Below are 20,222 nucleotides of genomic sequence, written 5' to 3' on the forward strand. Positions count from 1 at the left end.
TCTCAAACGTTTGTATTGGTGACCTCTTTCTCACAGCAAGCCTGTGAGTGCAACCCCCTTTCTAAATTAAAAACACTTTTTAATATTTAACACTATTATAAATGCTGGAGGTGACTTGGGGGCTGAGACTGACCCCCAGTTTGAGAACTCCTGGGCTACAGGAATAGACTCAATGTGCAAAAAAAACTTTAATTGTTGCTCTTGCTTCACTGCCTCCCAGAACTACCAGGCTCAGAAATGAAAAACAAGCTCAAGTATCACACTGAAATGGAAGTATATTATATTCCAATTGATGTATTTTATAATTATATGGTAAAACTGAAAAAGTAAGCAGTTTTTCAGTAACGGAGGGCTGTGGAACTTTTGTATGTCTGTCTGATTTTGTAAGCAAGTAGTTAAGTGCGGTGAAAGTTGGGGGTACGCAAGACAACTCAGACTCTGAAAGGGGCACAGTGGGGTAGTCTAGGAAGGGTGAGAACCAGGTCCCCCGGGGGCGGGGCACGAGCACTGCTACTACATGCGAGGCAGGGTCGGGCGCGGGGAGAGCGGGCGGGCGGGCGCTGTGCAGCTCAGTGCTGCAATAAAGGCAGCGCAGTGGCTGGAGGCGGCTGCTAGGTTTGGGGTATCTCGGGGGTCCGGGCACGGGCGGGACTTTAGGGCAGCGTCCCTGGGGTGCTCTAGGATAACGTATGTTCCCCTGGAGGGAGGGGTAGCTGGGTTTGGGGCTGGGGAGCCCCCAGGACAGGCGCATGTGGGGAGGGGCTGCAGGGCCCGGGGTGTCGGGGCAGAGATCAGGACACGGGGGACCTGGGCTGGGGGAGCAGATCCCCCCCCGTGGGGCTGGTGCAGCTGCTCGGCCCAGCCCGTGGCTGCTGCAGCGGGAGGTCGCTGTGCCGGGCCTGGGGGATCTGGGCCGGAGTATTTCGGGGGCCTTTCCTAGGCCGGGCCTCCCGCTTCGCCCCGGCGGGCAGGGCTGGCTCCTGCCACTGCCGACTTCTGCCTCCGCGCCCCGCCAGGCCGGGACTGGCCCTTTAAGAACCGGGCTCGCGACGCGGCCCCGCCTCCTGGCGGCGGTGATTCCGGGGCGGGCGCGCTCCCCTGGCGCATGCGCTGAGGTGCGGAGCCGACCTGGCCCCACCATTCGCGGAGGCTCCCGAGCTGCGCCCCCCCCCGCCCCCAAAGCACCGCCCCACCCCCTCCCCCTCCTTCCCGGCGGTTGGTTTCTAGGGACGCGGCGGTTGCTGCTGCGGAGAGGTGGCTCCGGCCCCTACCGGGGAGCGGCGGATCGGACACGCGGCCGGCTCGTGCCGCTGCGGAGCAAATCCCGGGCCCCGGGCCGGGTGAGAGGCTGGGGAGGAGCCAGGCCGGGCACCCCCTTCCCGTGCACCGCAAAGTGCGCACCCCTCCCCCTCCGCACCCCTAGGGGCCCCGGCTGCCCGCACGCGGCACCCCCCGTACACCCCACGGGCCCCCCATAGAGTCCCCCCCCCATACGCAGCTGCAGCACTTCTTGATGGTGACAAGAACATTTTTGTTTAATCAGAAACTAATAGATTTCCCTCCCTCGTCCTCCTTCCCACTCCTGGCTGCAGCTAGCAGGGAAGTTGCTTGTCCCTTGTTAAAATGTTGGTAGCGCACCATTGCCTGGTTCTCAGTGCTTTTGCCCTGATCTCTCTCTCTCTCTGTTTGATCTGACAGGAAATTGGAGCCAGCAACTCCCATCTCCTTTCTGTCTCTGCAGAAATGGTTCAGCTCCATGTGAAGCGTGGCGATGAGAGCCAATTCCTGCTGGAAACAACCTGCAGCATCTCCATGGAAGACTTAACACAGCAAGTCACCAGGATCTACAATAGCAGACTCAAAGTGCAGCGTATTTGCTCAGGTACTAGCCAAATCCATACACCACACAAGCGACCAGGGAATTCTATCTCTTGTACTTATGTGGCCCCATTACCACAGTATCTGAAAGCCTCATAGCTATTAATGTGCAGTAGGCAAGTACTGCTATCCTCATGTCACAGTTGGGGAACTGAGGCACAGAGAGAGTAGCTAAGTTGGCTTAGTTTGAAGAGAGACTGGGAATGGTTGGGTCATGACACTAATTGAATCTATTTCCCCATGTTAAAATATCCTCACACCTTCTATGGGTTATCTCGATTATCACTTCAAAGGTTTTTTTTCTCTCTCCTGCTGATGATAGCACATCTCAATTGATTGGCCTCTTACAGTTGGTATGGCTACTCCCACCTTTTCATGCTCTCTGTATGTATAAATATCTTCTTTCTGTGTGTTCCATTCTATGCATCCGAAGAAGTGGGCTGTAGCCCACGAAAGCGTATGCTCAAATAAATTTGTTAGTCTCTAAGGTGTCACAAGTACTCCTGTTCTTTTTAAGTTGGCGAAGGTCATACAGGAAGCCAGTGGCAGAACTGGGAACAGAGTAGAGATGATCAAAAATTTTCATCGGAATGATTTTCAAAACAAAAAAATATGCTTTTGTAAAACTGAAATTTTTGGCAGGAAAATGTCGGTTTTGCTGAAAATCAAAATGAGGGGCTCTGTTTCTTCTCCCCCCTCACTTTCCCCCTCCCCCCCCCATATCTTTGGGAGCTGGAGAGGCAGCTTCTTTGACCCCAGAGCATGTGGGGAGGGCTGAACTCCCTGGCTCTCCCAAAATGAATTTTTTGTCAAAAAACCCATCCTGGACATTTTTTTGCATTTTTGATGTTTCATCCCGATTCAGGGCAGTTTTGTTTTAAACTGTTTTTCATTAAAAGGGATTTCTATTTTTCAGGCAGCTCAAAAATTAACCACAGAAAGGGACCCTCATGGTAGTCGCTGATGATGATACTTTGGCCAGGCCAGAGGAACAAGCAGCTTCCATTTATCTTTGCCATCCATGCTCCTGAATGAGTAGGGAACAGCAGCCATGTGCTGTCCTCACTTCTAGCTTCTGGATCAGTGCTTGTACCCATTTGTATGCATTTCTCTTAGCTGGCGTAATTCTGTTGTCAGTCATAGGTTCTGTGTTGCTTTTTGGTATTTCAAAGTAGGGTTAAAATCCGTTTCTTTATTTCAATGTATATTATTTTGATGCCTTGTTACTTTACAGTCATTAAAACAGTTCTCAAAACTTCTCAGGCCTGACTTAACGTAGAGACAGCATTTCAGTATAAAAATCAGGATATCATAATGCAACAACATTTTCCACAAGCATGAAGTCTAAAAGTTGGCAAAACCAAATTTCAATACTTTGGTGTTTTAGGTTCTCTTCCCACATCAGATTTAAAAAAAAAAAATATTAAACTGTATATCACAGTAAAGTATAGTTGTGCCATTTTTCAAATTTGTTCGTTTAACTACTCAAAAAATGTGAAATTAAGCAAAGGAGATTTAGGAATTATCACTAGAAAAAGGTGGTGGCAGCAAAACAGCAGGTGGAACTACTGTATATGTGCTTACAAAAGTCCCTCTTTGCAGCTCTTTAAAAGCTGAAACTTAGCCTGTTGTTCAAATAAGTGCCTTTGACGTAACATTGTTTTCTGCTTCTAAATTCTGACCTTGTTTTTTAAGAAATGGAGGAACTGGCAGAACATGGTGTCTTCTTGCCTCCTAATATGCAAGGACTGACAGATGAACAGATTGAAGATTTGAAATTAAAGGATGAATGGGCAGATAAATGTGTACCAAGTGGTGGAAGTGTCTTTAAAAAGGATGAAATTGGACGAAGGAATGGACATGGTAAATGCATCTTAAACATGCATATCTCTGTATGAGCATAACTAAGACATAGTTTCATGAGGAACTTAAAATTATTTGATATTTTGACTAATGCTGTTGAATTCATAACAACAAACCTATAATTTAATCTCAAAACTCTTAAATAAGAGAAAAACAAGTAGATGTTAGTGTATAGTTTAAAATTATGCCAATTGGAATATCTGTCAGCCAGTCCATTTCCTGTAAAGTACATAATTATAAAGTTATTTATAAAGGCAGTTCAAGTAGTATTGGACAGCAATTAAACCCATAGAAACTACTTGTTTGGCTGCAATCTCACAAGAAATGGGACTTGCCACATCAGGTCTTGGATTTAGACTTGACTTAATGCTGATATTAATCAAGAATAAATAACACTATACTGCTTTTCCTCAACACATATTTTAGATAACATCCACACAAAAATTGTTAAAAGAACAATAGGGTTGCAAAGTCAAGTACTCAAAAATTAGGAAATTTCAAAATTAAGGTTGCCTGTGCAACGATTATTCAGCCCCTAGATATAGTTATTAATAACATGATCACATACTATTTTTTCCACAGGACCCCAGCCTCATTTAGTGAATGGATAGTTATTTAAGATTTCTTTTTCTCCTCATTCATTAGATGGCCTCGGGCCTTATTTAACGAAGATTTCCCCCTCTCTTTCTTTTCTCTCCTTTTCCCTCATCTACCTTCATTGAAATCAGGCAGCTTCCTCCTCGTTTTCTCACTGCCAAGGTGCCAGCGGTGTAATCATTGAGATCACAGAAGAGACCGTTTCCTTGTTCTCAGTTTCTATGCCCAACACCATAATGACCTTTAACAGAAGGAAGGTGTAATGACCCTTTTGTTTTTATTTTTATTTGTTTCTTTTTCTATTTTTTAAAGTAACCACATTTAAAATTAAAGGTCAAGAAATTCAAAGCTCTAGTTCCCATAAAAGCATAGCTCAGAATTTTACACAGTAGAGACTGACAGAAAATAATACATACAATATGAGCCAGAGCTAATACAGGAGAGTCAAGCTTTACATGATGTTTCAGTATAACAAGACCATTTAAAAGGCAAAGCCCTATCAAAGTGACCTTCTGGGTGCATGTCATAAATCTTACCCTCAATTGTAAAATAGTGTTTTTGTTTCATGTTTAGAGTACAATCAAGAAACTTGATTATGAATTTGTAGACTTATAAATAGAGTGAAACTAAGTAGGATGCCTTCTGGATTTGTGATTTAGTAGTTTTTAAATTAACTTGCTTACAGTAGATAATAATATATGGCATATTTAGGCAGATTTTTATAGCAAGAAATGTTAATGTATTGTATTAAAGATGCATCTATTGTTTTTAAGCTCCAAATGAAAAAATGAAAGAAGTTTTAAAAAAGACAGTAGAGGAAGCTAAAGCACAAATATCTAAGGTAAGATTTTAAAGTGACACTGAATCTTTCAAAAATGTTATGGATGCTACATAGCTCTTCTGTTTTTCAAAAATAACTAATTAATTTTTCATTTGTGTGCAAAGGACAGTAATTTCCAGTTGCAATGTGAAATAATTTGAATAGTCTGATAAAAACTGTGGAACTCCTATTAATCATTTTCTTAATGACTTGTGGCAAGATTTTTTTCAGAGAGTTACAGGATCAGATATTAAACTCTGAGTGAATGCTGGCATCACAAATTTTGCATTAAATGATTAAACCACATTTCATTCCACCCACATGCTCTTCATTTTTTATTTGTTACTGATACATTCTTTGAGTGAATGCTTGTCAAGTTTTCTAATGAAAAAATTAACTACATTCAGAAATTTGTAGATTAAAATACCTATTGCTCATTAATGTAGTGTGCTGTAGTTTTACATATAATTGAGTAAATATTAAAGTAATTGAAATGAGGTGGTCTGCAATAACAAGGGATTGGACTCGACGACCCAGGGTTCCTTCCAGTCCTATGTTATCACTTTTTCATACCATAGATGATTTAAGCCCCAATCCTTCCAAAGCTTATCCACATGCTTAAATTTAATCACGTGTAGTCACATTTAGTTCAGTGGAGCTAGGCATACTCGTATGTCTTTGCAGGATTGAGGCCTAAATTATTCAATTCCACTTTAAGAATAGCTGTATATTTTATGGTGACACGCTACTTGTTTATGACAGAATCACAAATGCAGTAATGACTTTTTATTCATATACTTTTCCTTGTAAACCGTGGCTCTTTGAAATTCTTCTAAAATGCATAAGCTGACGGAGAAATGTTGCAAACAATGGGGATTTATATTACTGTTGTTTAGTCCCATTAGGTTTAAAATGAACATGCTAATTGATACTTTTTTTAGGTTGAGGGCTATTCTACATCTATAGTGGCATTAGTGTTGCATTATTTCTTCAGACTTGGGTGTCAATGAATCCTGTGGATTTTTTTGGTCTCTGGTGCGAAGTCATATCTGATAGCATCCCCTTGCTAGCCACAGGTATTGATCAGCTTATCAACTGCTACTAGCTGCTAGAGTAGTGGTCTCCAACCTTTTTATGCCCAAGATCACGTTTTGAATCTAAGGGCAACTCAGGATCTACCTCGCCCCTTCCCCAAAGCCCTTCCCTGCTCACTCCATCCCCCCTCTCTCCCTCGCTCGCTCTCCCCAACCCTCACTCACTTCCACTGGGCTGGGGTAGGGGGTTGGGGTTCAGGAGGGGGTGCAGGCTCTGGGCTGGGGTCAAGGGGTTCGCAGTGTGGGAGGGGGCTCTGGGCTGAGCCTGGGACAGGGGGTTAGGTTGCAGGAGGGGGTGAGGGCTGCAAGCTCTAGGAGGGAGTTTGGGTACAGGAGGGGGCTCTGGGCTGGGGCAGAGTGTGGGGGTGCAGGAGGAGGTGCAGGGTGTAGGCTCTGGGAGGGAATTTGGGTGCAGGAAGAGGATCTCGGCTGGGGCAGAGTGTTGGGGAACAGGAGGGGGTGCAGGGTGCGGGCTCTGGGAGGGAGTTTGGGTGCAGGAGGAGGCTCTGGGCTGGGGCAGAGTGTTGGGGAACAGGAGGGGGTGCAGGGTGTGGGCTCTGGGAGGGGGGTCAGGGCTGGGGTTCAGGGTGCAGGAGGGGGTATGGGATGCAGGCTCCAGGAGGGGCTGGGGGTTGGGGTGCGGCCTCCAACTGGGCAGCAGTTACCTCCAGCGGCTCCTGGTTGGGGGGCACATGGCTCCGCACACTGCCCTTCTCTGCAAGCACCGCCCCCACAGCTCTCCAGGCCAATGGGAGCTCCGGGGGCAGTGCTCGCAGGCAGGAGCAGCACCCAGAGAGAGACGCCTGCCCACTGGCCGCTTCCAGGAGCGGCGTGGGGCCGGGTAGGCAGGGACCCTACCTTAGCGGCAGCCACACTGTGCCACCAGAGACCGTGATCGACCGGAAGAGCCTCTAGGATCGACTGGTTGGTGACCACTGTGCTGGAGCATGCTTGCAACCTGTATACTCTTTGCGTTGTGTTCCCAGATGCCATAATGATTTCTCAGGAACCTATAGGATTTGGGGCACAGATTGGAGAGAAGATGGCTGGAGAGCCGTCTGTAACCTGATCGTCTTCTGTGCAATGATTTTATGAAGGCACACTATTGCACTGACTGAGGCAGAGATATAACTTGTCCTTGTCCATGGACGTTGCAAGGAACCTTCCAGCTGAAATATTTGTTAGTGAGCAGTTTGATTAATCATGATTGACTCTTCACCCATCCCTCTCCATGTTTGTTCCTTCAGCTGGTTGATGTGATTTTTTTTTTTTTTTTTAGCTGAGGGGTGAAAACATTAAACTAGAACTCAGAATTGGTCTCTGAGTCTATAATTAAGAGAGTCAGGAGTTCCTGATTTCCTGTCATGTTCAGTTTGGTTTCTTATTTTGATGTGTCTGGTGTTTTGGGTTTCCCGCCTGCATCACTTGACTCTGATCCATCTTGGTTGTTTAAAACAGGTGATGTAGCTATAATATCATCACTGATAGGGATTATCAGTGTTCCACTTAGCAAGGATGTTGACCATTTTGCAAACATGCACCGCTTGTCCTCAAGAAACTGCCATTTGATTATAGATTTTTTCCAATTGTTGTCCAGTCTCCTACCTCCCCATTTTCCGTGATGCGATTTCGAAAACAGTGACCATTCCATTCACGGTTTAGGCACTACTGACATCTTTACATGCGTTCCAGTTTGGGTTCAGCAATCCCCCTGTAGTGACCCTGCTTATGAGAGCCATGAATGATGATCTCCTGGTTTTAGATTATTGCCATTTGGCCATTCTGGTCATGCTGGACATCTCAGCAGCTCATATATATGAGGCCTCTTGGCAATATCATTTCTAAATATGAGGTAGATTATTAGAATAGTGCTGAGATGCAATTTTATGTCCCTTGCTAAATTGAATACTGCAGATTTGGTCTCTGCTCTAGAGGAAAGCCTGCATGAAATTTGCAGCTAGATACTGTATTTTCATTACCTGACCATAACTATTACATAACATTGCTGTGTTTCACCCTGGAGGATGCTGCATGTAAGTAGTGGGTTGAAATTATTTATATATTGTATTTATGTGAAGTGTTTTGGGTTGCTTTTGGATGAAAGGTGAAAACATGTTTTTTATTTGCATATACATTATTTATAGTTAAGTGCCTAAAAATATGGTCAACTTACAAATAAATAATATATGGAGATACACTTATCTCATAGAACTGGAAGGGACCCTGAAAAGTCATTGAGTCCAGCCCCCTGCCTTCACTAGCAGACCAAGTACTCATTTTGCTCTAGGTCCCTAAGTGGCCCCCTCAAGGATTAAACTCACAACCCTGGGGTTTAGCAGGCCAATGCTCAAACCACTGAGCTATCCCTCTCCCCGCTTGGGTTTGGAGATTAATTTGTTTTCAGATTATCAGTCCATAATGATGAAAATGAACACACACACTACTTTTCTTGCCAAGTTTGGTCTTGCAGATTGGGGAACACTATATTATACTTACCAGCTATTGAGGCTAATAACGTCCACAAGGAGGCATCATTCTTTTAGTCTCCTTTTTATAACTCCCTGTATTGAAAACTTTGGTGAGGCAAAATTCATTAGTGAACTATAAAAGTTTGTTTCAGCTGCTTCTTGTTTCTTCTCATCTGTGCAATGATTATTCCAATCATATGTTGTATGCGGTGTAGGAGCTGCGTCAGTCCCAGGATATTAGAGAGACAAGGTGAGTGAGCTAATATCTTTTACTGAACCAACTTCTGTTGGTGAGAGAGACAAGCTTACACAGAGCTCTTCTTCAGGTCACCAACAGAAGTTGGTCCAATAAAAGATACTACCTCATCTACCTTGTCTCTCTTCCAGTCATATGGCAATTAAGTGTCTGTGCTGCTACAAATCTCTGTATGAGCTGCACAGAGTGCTAAGCATTGCCTTAGAGCAGATCCCATTTGTGTTTTGCTCATTCGTGTCTTTCATTTGCAGGTGCTCTTTTACCTGAAGGCTCAGGTCCATAGGACCCCCTTTCTAACCCTCATTTGACTTTTACTACTTTTGTCCATGAATCACAAATAGTCAAAATAAGAGATTTCCCCCTCCAGTTTCTACAGTCATCGGCATGCTTATTTGAATGTCTGTGTTCAATAGACAGCTACAGCAGAAATTTTATTATTAAGTTGTGTAGCAGGCATTTAATGGATATTTGAGATTTCATTTCTTTGCCAATAAAAGCAAATAGCAGTAAACTTTTGTCTTGTTATTCTATGTGCAGCTGTTTTATGAATCAGGATAAAGAGAACTAAAAGTGATTTGCTCTGACATAAGTTTCTGTTTAGCCAGTTGGCTTCATTTAAATATCACACTGTTTAACATTATGAACTGATTGCAAAACAGATGCTTTCCTCCTAACTTAATTACTTTGTTTAAATTTTAACAATGGCTCCTGTCTGTATCTCAGAAACAAGTTCAAGCTAACGTATGTGTTAATATGGAGATGGTGAAAGATGCACTGGACCAGCTCCGAGGAGCTGTAATGATTGTTTATCCGATGGGATTGCCTCCACATGATCCAATTAGAATGGAGTTTGAAGATAAAGAAGACTTGTCGGGAACTCACGTATGTAGTAACATATTTGGGTTATATACAGTGTCTGGGTTTAATTTATGCTCTCCAAGGAAAGGAAAGAGAAATTCTTCATTTTATGTGACAGTGATTATTTGATTTTTTTTTGTTGGTTTCTAAATATTTTTGTCTCTAATGGTTTTTAAAAGTACATGAAATGTCAATAAATTAATTAAAAATAAGATGAACAAACATATATTCAGTTAAAATGCCCCATACTAATGTGAGTTCATGTGGGTTTATTTGGTTGTCCATTTTAAACACCTATGAGAATTAAACATTTTGAGTGATAAAACTGGAGTCAGAATTGAGGAGGATAGTACTGTATTGGATGACCAAGACACTACAGATTGAGATCAGAGGAAGAAAGGTATAGCAGTAACCCTTTTTTAATAAGGATAGAGTGTAAAACCAAGAGAATTTTAAATATTAACTGAGCTTTTTGTTGTTAATCCCAGAGGGATCATCTTATAAACTGACTATGGAAGGTTGCTGCAAGAGTCTCTGTTTATGCAAAAATTACTAGTGTCATTTTTTTCTTGCAAATTATAATTGTCACAGGCTGGACTTGAGGTTATTGAAGAGTCTGAAGCACAATTGTGGTGGGCAGCAAAGGAGTTAAAAAGAACAAACAAACTTTCAGACTTTGTGGGCAAAAATGAAAAAACTAAAATCATTGTCAAGATACAGAAAGTGAGTATTACTGTCAGTCTCTACTTATGATTCAGCACTGACTTTTTTACAGAGAATTTCTAATAGATTTAGAAAATGGATCTAGTTAATTTCAGCTTGGATCTCTTAAGGTTATAAAACCAAAACTGAGTTAAAGTGAAATCCTGCCAATATTACAGAATATACTTTTGAAAGAACAACCAAAAATTGCAGATATTAAGGTTCACATTAGACTAAAAATGAAATAAAAATGTCATTTGCTGGAAGTTGAGATAGAAAATTTGTTCTTCAAGTGATTGTCCTCATGGATTCTCTTTCTGATACATGTGCATCCAATGTGAGAGATCAGATTATTTTGGCCACCAGTGTCCGTTGGGGTTGCATCTGCACCTTGGATGCCCTCGCTGCATCCCCTCACACCTGAAGTCATAAAGGGTGGAGTGTGTCCAACCGTCCTTCCATTCCTTCTTACTGACTGTGGCTGCTAGACAGAACCCCTGCAGTGTCTACTTCCTTGTGTATTATGTGACTTTCCGTGTGTGTGAGGATAGGTAATCTGGTAAGCTTAATTTTTCCTCTCTTTATACCCATTGGCCCTCTCACTTTAAAAAACAAAAAACAAACACTTTATTTGTGCTAGGGACTTCCCCAGTACGGGATGTATCTAGGATTATGGCTGAAACAAAGCCCGGAGGGTTCAAAACTTGCCTTGTCTTTGATGAGGCTTTTCTGTTCAATGACAATCACTCAAGCTGCCTTTTGTGTCTTGGCGAGGGGCACATCATCCCTAATAGATGCTCAGTGTGTTGCTCCTTCACCAAGAGGACACACAAGGTGAGAGAGGCCTGTCTTAAACTCTTCCAGAGTACTCAGTGAGAGCTTCCTTGGAAACAGAGAAAAAAGGGCTTGAACATTCTTCCTCAGCTAATGCTCCTCTGAGCTGTGGCTCAACTCCAACCTTGCTTCAAAGAGATCAAACCCTTCAATGCCCAGGACTGTCAGCTAAGTCCTCCTCCACCACCCAGTCATGTGAAAGGCACAGGCAGGGACATTGTTCCCACAGTGAGCACAGGCCTAGGTCACCTTTCCTAGGGCCTAGTAAAATGAGGCAAAGATCTTTTCAGGTCACTCACCCAAAAGGCAGTTTACAGCCCAGATTGGGTTGTTGGCTGTTTTAGCAAAATCTGGTCACCAAGTACACATGGTACCCTCTGATATAGCAGTCCGCAGTTCACTTGGTACCAACTTCTCAGTACCAAACTGTCTTAGTATTAGCACATGTGGTCCCGGCACCATGACTGAGGAGCTGACCCCTGTAGTGCATATGCTTCTGGCACCAGCTTTCTTGATACTGACGTTCTTCTCAGTACCACGTGATCTTGCAGAGACTACACAACATGAGTCACCATTGCTCTTCTCAGCCAATAGAACGTGTTTTGCTTCATTGTTTAGTAGTACTGCTACAGTACTAGTCAGCTCTTCAGCTCCAGTGGTGGGGGGAACACCAGATACGGTAGTTCAAGTCCCCTCCAAGAGATCTAAATGATTTTTACATATACCCAGATCCTGGTCACTGGTAGTGACATCAGCAGAGGCCCACAAAGATGATACTGCAAAACAAAGACCCCAAAAACCTAGATTTATTTGGCAAAAAGATGCATTCATTATCAAGTCTGTAGATGTGTATCTCAAATTACCAGGAGCTTCTGTCAAAATCTGATTACCTTAATTTGGACAAGGTAACACGATTTATAGAGAAACTCCCTCAAGAACATAGGGAGGAACTGAAAGTTATTGGCTTAAGGACTTCGTAGCTTGAACATCAGTATAGGTTGCATTAAGTGCTTAGGATCTGGCAGCACTCTCAGTAGCCACTTCCATTGTCAGGGCTTCATGGCTCCAGTCTTCAGGACTACCAAAAGAGGTCCAAATGAAGATAAGGGATCTCCCTTTTGAAGATTGTGATCTGTTCAGTGTGCATACAGCAGTCACGTTCCAGGCCCAGGGACAGTCTGCATAGTGGAGCTGCCTGCCCCAGAGCTGCAGACCCCTAGGAACAGCAGCACAATGAAACTGACTAGAATGTCAATTTCATATATTTGGTTTTGGAAACACCATGTTTTGGTTTCCTAAATGAAATTTTTGATTCACCAAGAAATGTTGGCAATTTGGTTTCATTCCAATGAGGAACAAACCCAGATTCCTGGTCATATTTGTGGATATTATACCTTAAGTATTCTACACATTAACATCCTGGGCCAAGATTTTCAAAAATGAGTACCTAAATTTAGGCACATAAAGCCATATTTAGGCACTTTAGTAAGCAACCTGCCTTTTGCAAGTGCTGAGCAGTCATCTGCTGTCATTGAAATAGCCTATTTTATTATTTGTTATGTAGGCCTGTTTCTGGGATGTGCAGAGAGATTTATCTATACTATTTAATTTCGTACATAGATGTTACACTAGCATTTGTACCATCCTTCGTATCCATGATTAAAGATGAAATCTAAGTATACTTATGTTAAAATGTAAATTTTAATTGCTTCTCATGGATTAAACTGTTTCAGTGTCATGAGTACAGTGTACATAGACAAACTGAACATGGATAAAACTAGTCTTTGAATTTAAAATTCAACATAATTGGGGGGGAAGCACATCATGTGCTTCACAAATTTAGATACTAAGATTGTTATGTATATGAGGACAATAGTGAGACATCTTTAAGAATTTTAAATTGTGGAAAAATAGAATTTAAACAAGACATTTAAAAAAATGTTTTATTATTGAGTTTGTTTTGTAACCTTAAGAATTGCAGCCCTCATCCTGCACCATTAAAGCCAATGACAACTTTGCCATTGATGTCCGTGATTATAGGCTAAAGTTTTCTGAAAGATTTTGTTAATTACTATTATAGAAATTTCAATATTTTTAAGTTCGTAAATAAAATAGACAGAGGCCTAATCATCAAGCTCACAACTCCCTTGACTTTAATGTAACTGATTGGGCCCAGAAATAGAGGAATATTTCTCAGTTAAATTAAACTTTAACGTTGATTCTTCTGTCTTATATAAAGCCATGAAACTTGAAGACTTACTGTTTGAGGAAATATTTGTTTAGCACCTTAAGATTCTTGTGTACTTTTTTTTTTTTTTTTTTTTGTACTGAACATACCATCATGAATAAATTTTATCAATTTACTTCCAGAAAGGACAAGGTGCCCCATCACGTGAACCGGTGATAAGTAATGAAGAGCAAAAACAGATGATGCTGTATTATCACAGGAAGCAGGAGGAACTCAAGGTAACAAGTGATTCTACTGTGTTACATGACACAAATAGAGTGAAGCAAATATAACTAAGTCTCTTTTCAATTATTTCATAAAAGCTTCTTTGTTAATTTTATTTGCAGAAATTAGAAGAAAATGATGATGACGCCTATTTAAATTCAGAATGGGCAGACAGTCATGCTTTGAAAAGACAGTTTCATGGTGTAAAAGATATTAAGTGGGGACCGAGATGAAGCTCTCCAAACAGACTTTGCCTCTTTAGAAATAAATAAATAATTGACCCACCCTTGTTATGTATATGACAAGCACGTTAGTAAACCTCAGTTAGTATTTGTGACAAATGTTGAAATTTCCAGTTTCATAGTAGAGGTTCATTTTAAGCTTGAGTTTTTTAATGAAAATTTCACATTTCTATTAACTGTCTATAGCAGGACTCTTCTGTAGTATGACTATGTAGATTACACATTGTAAATTTTCATAATTCTATTTTTTACAAATGTTTGTAACTGGAATAATTAAATCTTAAAGTGTTGTGCAGACAGCATTCATAGCTAATAAAAATAATTAGATGGTTGTGCTGGTAGCCTTAAAGTTTTATTCTTTATTTTGAAAATCAGTTTTCATGTATACCATCTTGAATCAATGCAAATTCAGTGGTATTAATTATTTGTTTGTATCTTACCAAGGTTAATTTTAAGCTATCAGTTTTTAAATGAATGGATTTTTGTTAGCAATTATTTAAACAAAGTAGTTTTGTTTGAACACTGACAAAATGAAACTTTTTTGTATGCTTCAGTTTCACTCCACATTTTCCTCATTTTTCACTTATACTTATTTTTCTTTTAAAATGGCAAGCAAGGAACTGAGCCCAGCTAATATTATCTTGTTTTCATATTTCATCATTTTCATGTATAGACTGAAGGAAATCCAATTGTAAATGGTAAGCATCACTTCTGAATAGGATTGAGACAATGCAATAGTTGTGTCTATATGAAGGTGAAATTTTAAAAATTGTAAGTGCTTTTAAGATTGTAAAACAAGCTATGCTTTGGAAAATGTTACAGTGGTTATGTCAACATCACATTTTCTTTCAAACAGATACTTTTTATTTTAACATTTATTATAAAAGTGGCCAGTTATAATTGAGGTTCCACTATAAGCTTGATTTTAGCCCCTCTCTGAAATCCCCACAAATAGTTATATCACTCTCAAAGTTCAGAGCAGTAAGTCTGGGTTCAAGATACAGGGTGGTTGTTGGTTTTTTTATCAGATTTAAAGTGAACTGGACATGGGGCTTCTGAATTACGGCACCCTTCAAATAGGGATGTTCACGAGAGTTTACTTGTTGTCAAGTGGTAGAAGAAAAGGAAGATAAAACCCAGTTTATTGGATTTTGCTAGCTGAAATCCAGTGCACAGTACTAAAGATTATTTGATTACAATCAAATTTGAAAATGTAATAACTTTTTCAGTAGGAAAATTGCTGTGGGTCATTGGCTCTGACAAGTTTAGGATGTCAAATGACGGCTGGAGAGCTGTTCTTTCATTTGTTTAACTAAAATTTAAAAGGAAGTATAGCCCTTCTTACCTTTCAATATATAACTCAAGTCTCATTTAGGGAGGGTTACCAATGGGAGAAGAATTTTTTCACCAAGACTGAAGTTAAGACAACCTGTTTGTAAATTAACCCACTTTAAAGGAAAGTAGTCTCCACAGTAACCAATTTTTATTGAGGAATCTTAAGTATGTATTTAAATATGTCAGCAAAAAGAATAGAGTACTCCTTTACAATAGTAACAAAAATCCTATCATAGATTCTCAATTCCTTGTTCTTTTTTTTGTAAAACAAAATAATATAGTGATGTAACTAGAACGTTTTATTCTTGAGTGATGGAGTCCATGTTACTGGCAGGCAGTCTTTATCAAACTCAGAATTGCATAACTTTCTCGCTTTAGAACAAAATGAGACACAAAATCAGGTTAATTGGATTACTCTACTCAATGGGAAATTGGTAAAGTATGACTCCCTTTTATGGTGTCTCCCCCTCTCCAGTTCCCTGCTAGCCTTAGTACTCTTCTCTTGCACAGCTTCCTAAAATGTTCATTTCCCCTGGCTCTGAATGGTTCTGTATGTGGTGTGTAGGGGAGGAAAACAGCTGGGAAGGGCTTGGAGGCATGGAGGAGTCCAGCAGAGCAGACAGAATATAAAAAGGGACATGGGGGCAGCAGAATCGGGGACATTCCACCATTGTTGCAAACTTTAGAAGGTTCCCCCATCTTCATGATCCTTACAACCCCATCAGATCCTATCCCCCGCCCCACCCTACCCCCACATACACCACAAGTTTTAATATTTATTTAGACTTGTGCATACTTAGGCATTTCCATACACTATAGGTGCCCTTGACATATTTTAAGAAATACAATAAAATTATTATCCAGGTGTAACTAAACTGCAGCAATACAATTAAATATAATCTACTACCAGCAAACCAGCACAAAAGCTTACCCTCCCCTCTCTATCAATTCCCCACACTTATCATTTTCCATTGATTTCAAATGCCTGGGGAAAAGGATGAGCTTTGCAGCATGTGCTGATCTTTATGTTGTTCAGGCTATTTCAGACTTGAGGAAATTAAATTCCTCTTCATCACTCAACATGCTTGGGAGTTTTATTAGACTCAGCGATCCCCTTACAAGCCTAAACAGGGGCACTGGGAGACTGACAAGATTGCACATACTCATGTGTCTGATCATCCATTTTAGCTTGTTGGAGGCTAACTGGTCTCCTAAGACTTGCAGTAGTTGGGGGCTGCATCCCTCCAGGAATTATCCCAAAACCTGTGAGGTTGTGGAGGCATGCGTCTTCTAGTTAATAATTTACAGATTACAAAGACAGAAAAGACTTACTGACTTGTCAAATGGCTTCTGAATTTACTTGGGTGGAGCCCTGTTTCAGTATGCACCACCTAAGATCTCAAGGAGTAGGTTTCCCCTCATGTATATCAAGATATCCATAGGAAAGCAGGGCAATGCATGTCATTTTTCAGACATCAAGGTCCCCAGAAAGGGAGCCCCCACTCTTGTGCACCTCCTAAGGAAGAGTCTTCACAGAAAAGTTGCACCAAATTAATTAAAATGGGGTTAGTTAAACTGATGCAACTTCTTGTGCATGGGCCCTTATATCAGTTTAGCTTGCATCTGTACACTCACCAAGACACGCTAGACTGCTACAAACCAGGTTTAAAAAGACAGGAGTGTCCACACACACAGTTGTACTAGTTTTCTAATTAATTGGTATAAAATCACACCTTTAAGCTGTTACCACTTTTGATTTAAGCCTGGTGTGTATACAACATTGACGTAAAGGGGAGCCAAGGTTGATCAGCAACTTTTGAAAATCAGGCCAGTTTTATTTATGTGTCTGTATCCCCAGGTTTGACATATTGGGCCACAGTCAACATATGTTACCACTGTCAAATTCTACATTCCCTCCTCCCCCAGATGATATGATGTGTGTGTCGCCGGTTTAGGTATGTGGTCATGGAGTGGCGAACAGAGGACAGGGAAATAGAGGGAGTTTGCCTGGGAATTTGCCTGCGGGAAGTTCCCACAGAGTTGTTTTGCCTTTCAGGCTTCTAAGAGCCGCTTCAGATGTTGGATTTACTGCTCACAGTAAGACATTATGGATAGGGAGCGATCAACAGCCTGTGCTGGTCACAACAATCTCCCAGAGGATAGAAGCAACTTCGTCTGTATGAATTGCAAACTGGTCTCCATACTGGAAGAGAAGGTTAAAGGACTAGAACCCAAGTATCAACCCTGTGTTGCATCTGAGGAAAGGAAGATTTTCTGGATAGAAGTCAGTGTTTGGTACTGCAGGCACAGCGTGCTAAAGAATCAGAGAGGGCAGTGCAGAACGGGGAAGAAAATTGGCAGCATGTGACCTCCAGAAGAAGAAAGAGGAGAACCTATGTAACCGCAATGCAGATAGAGGTCAGAAACCATTTTCAGGCTCTCTGCACAGGTACTACTGCAACGAATGGTTTGGAAGAGTTATCTGGGATCAGAGGGAGACCCCATTGACTGGAAAGCATGGGATGCATTGTACTAGGGATGGGGGTTCCATGACCACCACTCCCAAGAGGAAGAGATGGGTGGTGGTGGTTGGGGACTCTCTCCAAAGGGGGGACAGAGTCATCCATCTGCCGTCCACACCGGGAAACTCGAGAAACGTGCTGCTTGCCTGGAGCTAGAATTCAGGATGTGACGGCGTGTCTGCCGAGGCTGATCAAGCCCTCAGACCGCCACCCCTTCCTACTTCTCCATGTGGGCACCAATGATACTGCCAAGAATGACCTTGAGCGGGTCACTGCAGACTACGTGGCTCTGGGAAGAAGGATGAAGGAGTTTGAGGCGCAAGTCATGTTCTCGTCCATCCTCCCTGTTGAAGGAAAAGGCCCAGGTAGGGACCATGGAATTGTGGAGATAAATGCATGGTTACACAGGTGTGTCAGAGAGAGGGCTTTGGATTCTTCAACCATGGGATGTTGTTCCAGGAAGGAGAATTGCTAGGAAGAGATGGGATCCACCTAACAAAGAGAAGGAAGAGCATCTTCGCAGGCAGATTTGCTAACCTAAGTGAGGAGGGCTTTAAACTAGGTTTGCGGGGGAATGGTGACCTAAGCCCTGAGGTAAGTGGGGAAGTTGGATACTGGGAGGAAACACAAGGAGGAGAGTGCAACAGGGGAGGCCTCCTGATTCATACTGAGAAAGTCGGGCAATCGGCTAGTTATCTTAGGTACCTGTACATGAACGCAAGAAGTCTGGGAAACAAACCGGAAGAATTGGAAGTCCTGGCACAGTCAAGGACCTATGATGTGATTGGAATAACAGAGACTTGGTGGGGTAACTCACATGACTGGAGCACTGTCATGGATGGGTATAAACTGTTCAGGAAGGACAGGCGGGGGAGAAAAAGGGGAGGAATTGCACTGCATGTAAGAGAGCAGTATGACTGCTCAGAGCTCCAGTATGAAACTGGAGAAAAGCCTGTTGAGAATCTTTGGGTTAAGTTTAGAGACGAGAGCAACAAGGGCAATGTCATGGTGGCCGTCTGCTATAGACCACCAGATCAGGAGGATGAGGTAGATGAGGTTTTCTTTGGACAACTAAAAAAGTTTCCAGATCACAGGCCCTGGTTCTCATGGGGGACTTCAATCACCCTGACATCTGCAGGGAGAGTAATACAGCAGTGCACAGACAATCCAGGAAGTTTTTGGAGAGTGTTGGGGACAACTTCCTGGTGCAAGTGCTGGAGGAACCATCTAGGGGCTGTGCTCCTCTTGACCTGCTGCGTACAAACAAGGAAGAATTGGTAGGGGAAGTAGAAGTGGGTGGTAACCTGGGCAGCAGTGACCATGAGATGGTTGAGTTCAGGATCCTGACAAAAGGAAGAAAGGGAAGCAGCAGAATACGGACCCTGGAACTGATGGACAGGATCCCCTGGGAGGCTATTATGAGGGGGAAAAGAGTCCAGGAGAGCTAGCTGTATTTTAAAGAAGCCTTATTGAGGGTGCAAGAACAAACCATCCCGATGTGCAGAAAGAATAGCAAATATGGCAGGCGACAAGCTTGGCTTAACAGAGAAATCTTCGGTGAGCTTAAACACAAAAAGAAAGCTTACAAGAAGTGGAAACTTGGACAGATGACTAGGGAGGAGTATACAAATATTGCTCGAGCATGCAGGGGTGTAATCAGGAAGGCCAAAACACAATTGGAGTTGCAGCTAGCAAGGGATGTGAAGAGTAACAAGAAGGGTTTCTACAGGTATGTTAGCAACAAGAAGGAGGTCAGGGAAAGTGTGGGACCCTTACTGAATGGGGGAGACCAGCTTTTTCCACATTATCTGTCACTAGGTTAAGTACTCAATGCTTTTTTTGCCTCGGTCTTCACAGACAGGGTCAGCTCCCACACTGCTGCACTGGGCAGCACAGTATGGGGAGGAGGTGAGCAGCCATCAGTGGTGAAAGAACAGGTTAAGCACTATTTAGAAAAGCTGGACATGCACAAATCCATGGGGCCGGATCTAATGCATTTGAGGGTGCTGAGGGAGTTGGCTGATGTGATTGCAGAGCCATTGGCCATTATCTTTGAAAACTTGTGGTGATTGGGGGAGGTCCTGGGTGATTGGAAAAAGGCAAATATAATGCCCATCTTTAAAAAAGGGAAGAAGGAGAATCTGGGGAACTACAGACCAGTCAGCCTCACCTCAGTCCCTGGAAAAATCATGGAGCAGGTCCTCAAGGAATCCATTTTGAAACACTTGGAGGAGAGGAAGGTGGTCAGGAACAGCCAACATGGATTCACCAAGGGCAAGTCATGCTGGACCAACCTGATTG

General features: G+C 42.3%; 1 protein-coding gene across 1 annotated transcript; it reads left to right on the top strand.

Annotated features, from left to right (window-relative positions):
* Positions 1-1,479: 1,479 nt before the first annotated feature.
* Positions 1,480-14,405, top strand: LOC113406467 (cilia- and flagella-associated protein 298-like). The gene is made up of 7 exons (XM_026651575.2): positions 1,480-1,882; positions 3,574-3,741; positions 5,112-5,179; positions 9,700-9,858; positions 10,426-10,557; positions 13,741-13,836; positions 13,945-14,405. The coding sequence occupies exons 1-7, from the start codon at positions 1,744-1,746 to the stop codon at positions 14,053-14,055; spliced, it is 873 nt and encodes a 290-aa protein (XP_026507360.1). The 5' UTR covers positions 1,480-1,743; the 3' UTR covers positions 14,056-14,405.
* Positions 14,406-20,222: the final 5,817 nt, after the last annotated feature.

The sequence above is a fragment of the Terrapene carolina genome, unplaced genomic scaffold (genome assembly GCF_002925995.2).
Source record: "Terrapene carolina triunguis isolate 2854851 unplaced genomic scaffold, T_m_triunguis-2.0 Scaffold31, whole genome shotgun sequence".
NCBI lineage: Eukaryota > Metazoa > Chordata > Testudines > Emydidae > Terrapene > Terrapene triunguis.

Bases quoted from the DNA above. Each gene is read 5' to 3' on its own strand.
- LOC113406467 (XM_026651575.2), top strand. From the start codon at position 1,744: ATGGTTCAGCTCCATGTGAAGCGTGGCGATGAGAGCCAATTCCTGCTG. The intron at 3,742-5,111 runs GTAAATGCATCT...ATTGTTTTTAAG, and splicing joins TGGACGAAGGAATGGACATG to CTCCAAATGAAAAAATGAAA. The intron at 5,180-9,699 runs GTAAGATTTTAA...TCTGTATCTCAG, and splicing joins CTAAAGCACAAATATCTAAG to AAACAAGTTCAAGCTAACGT.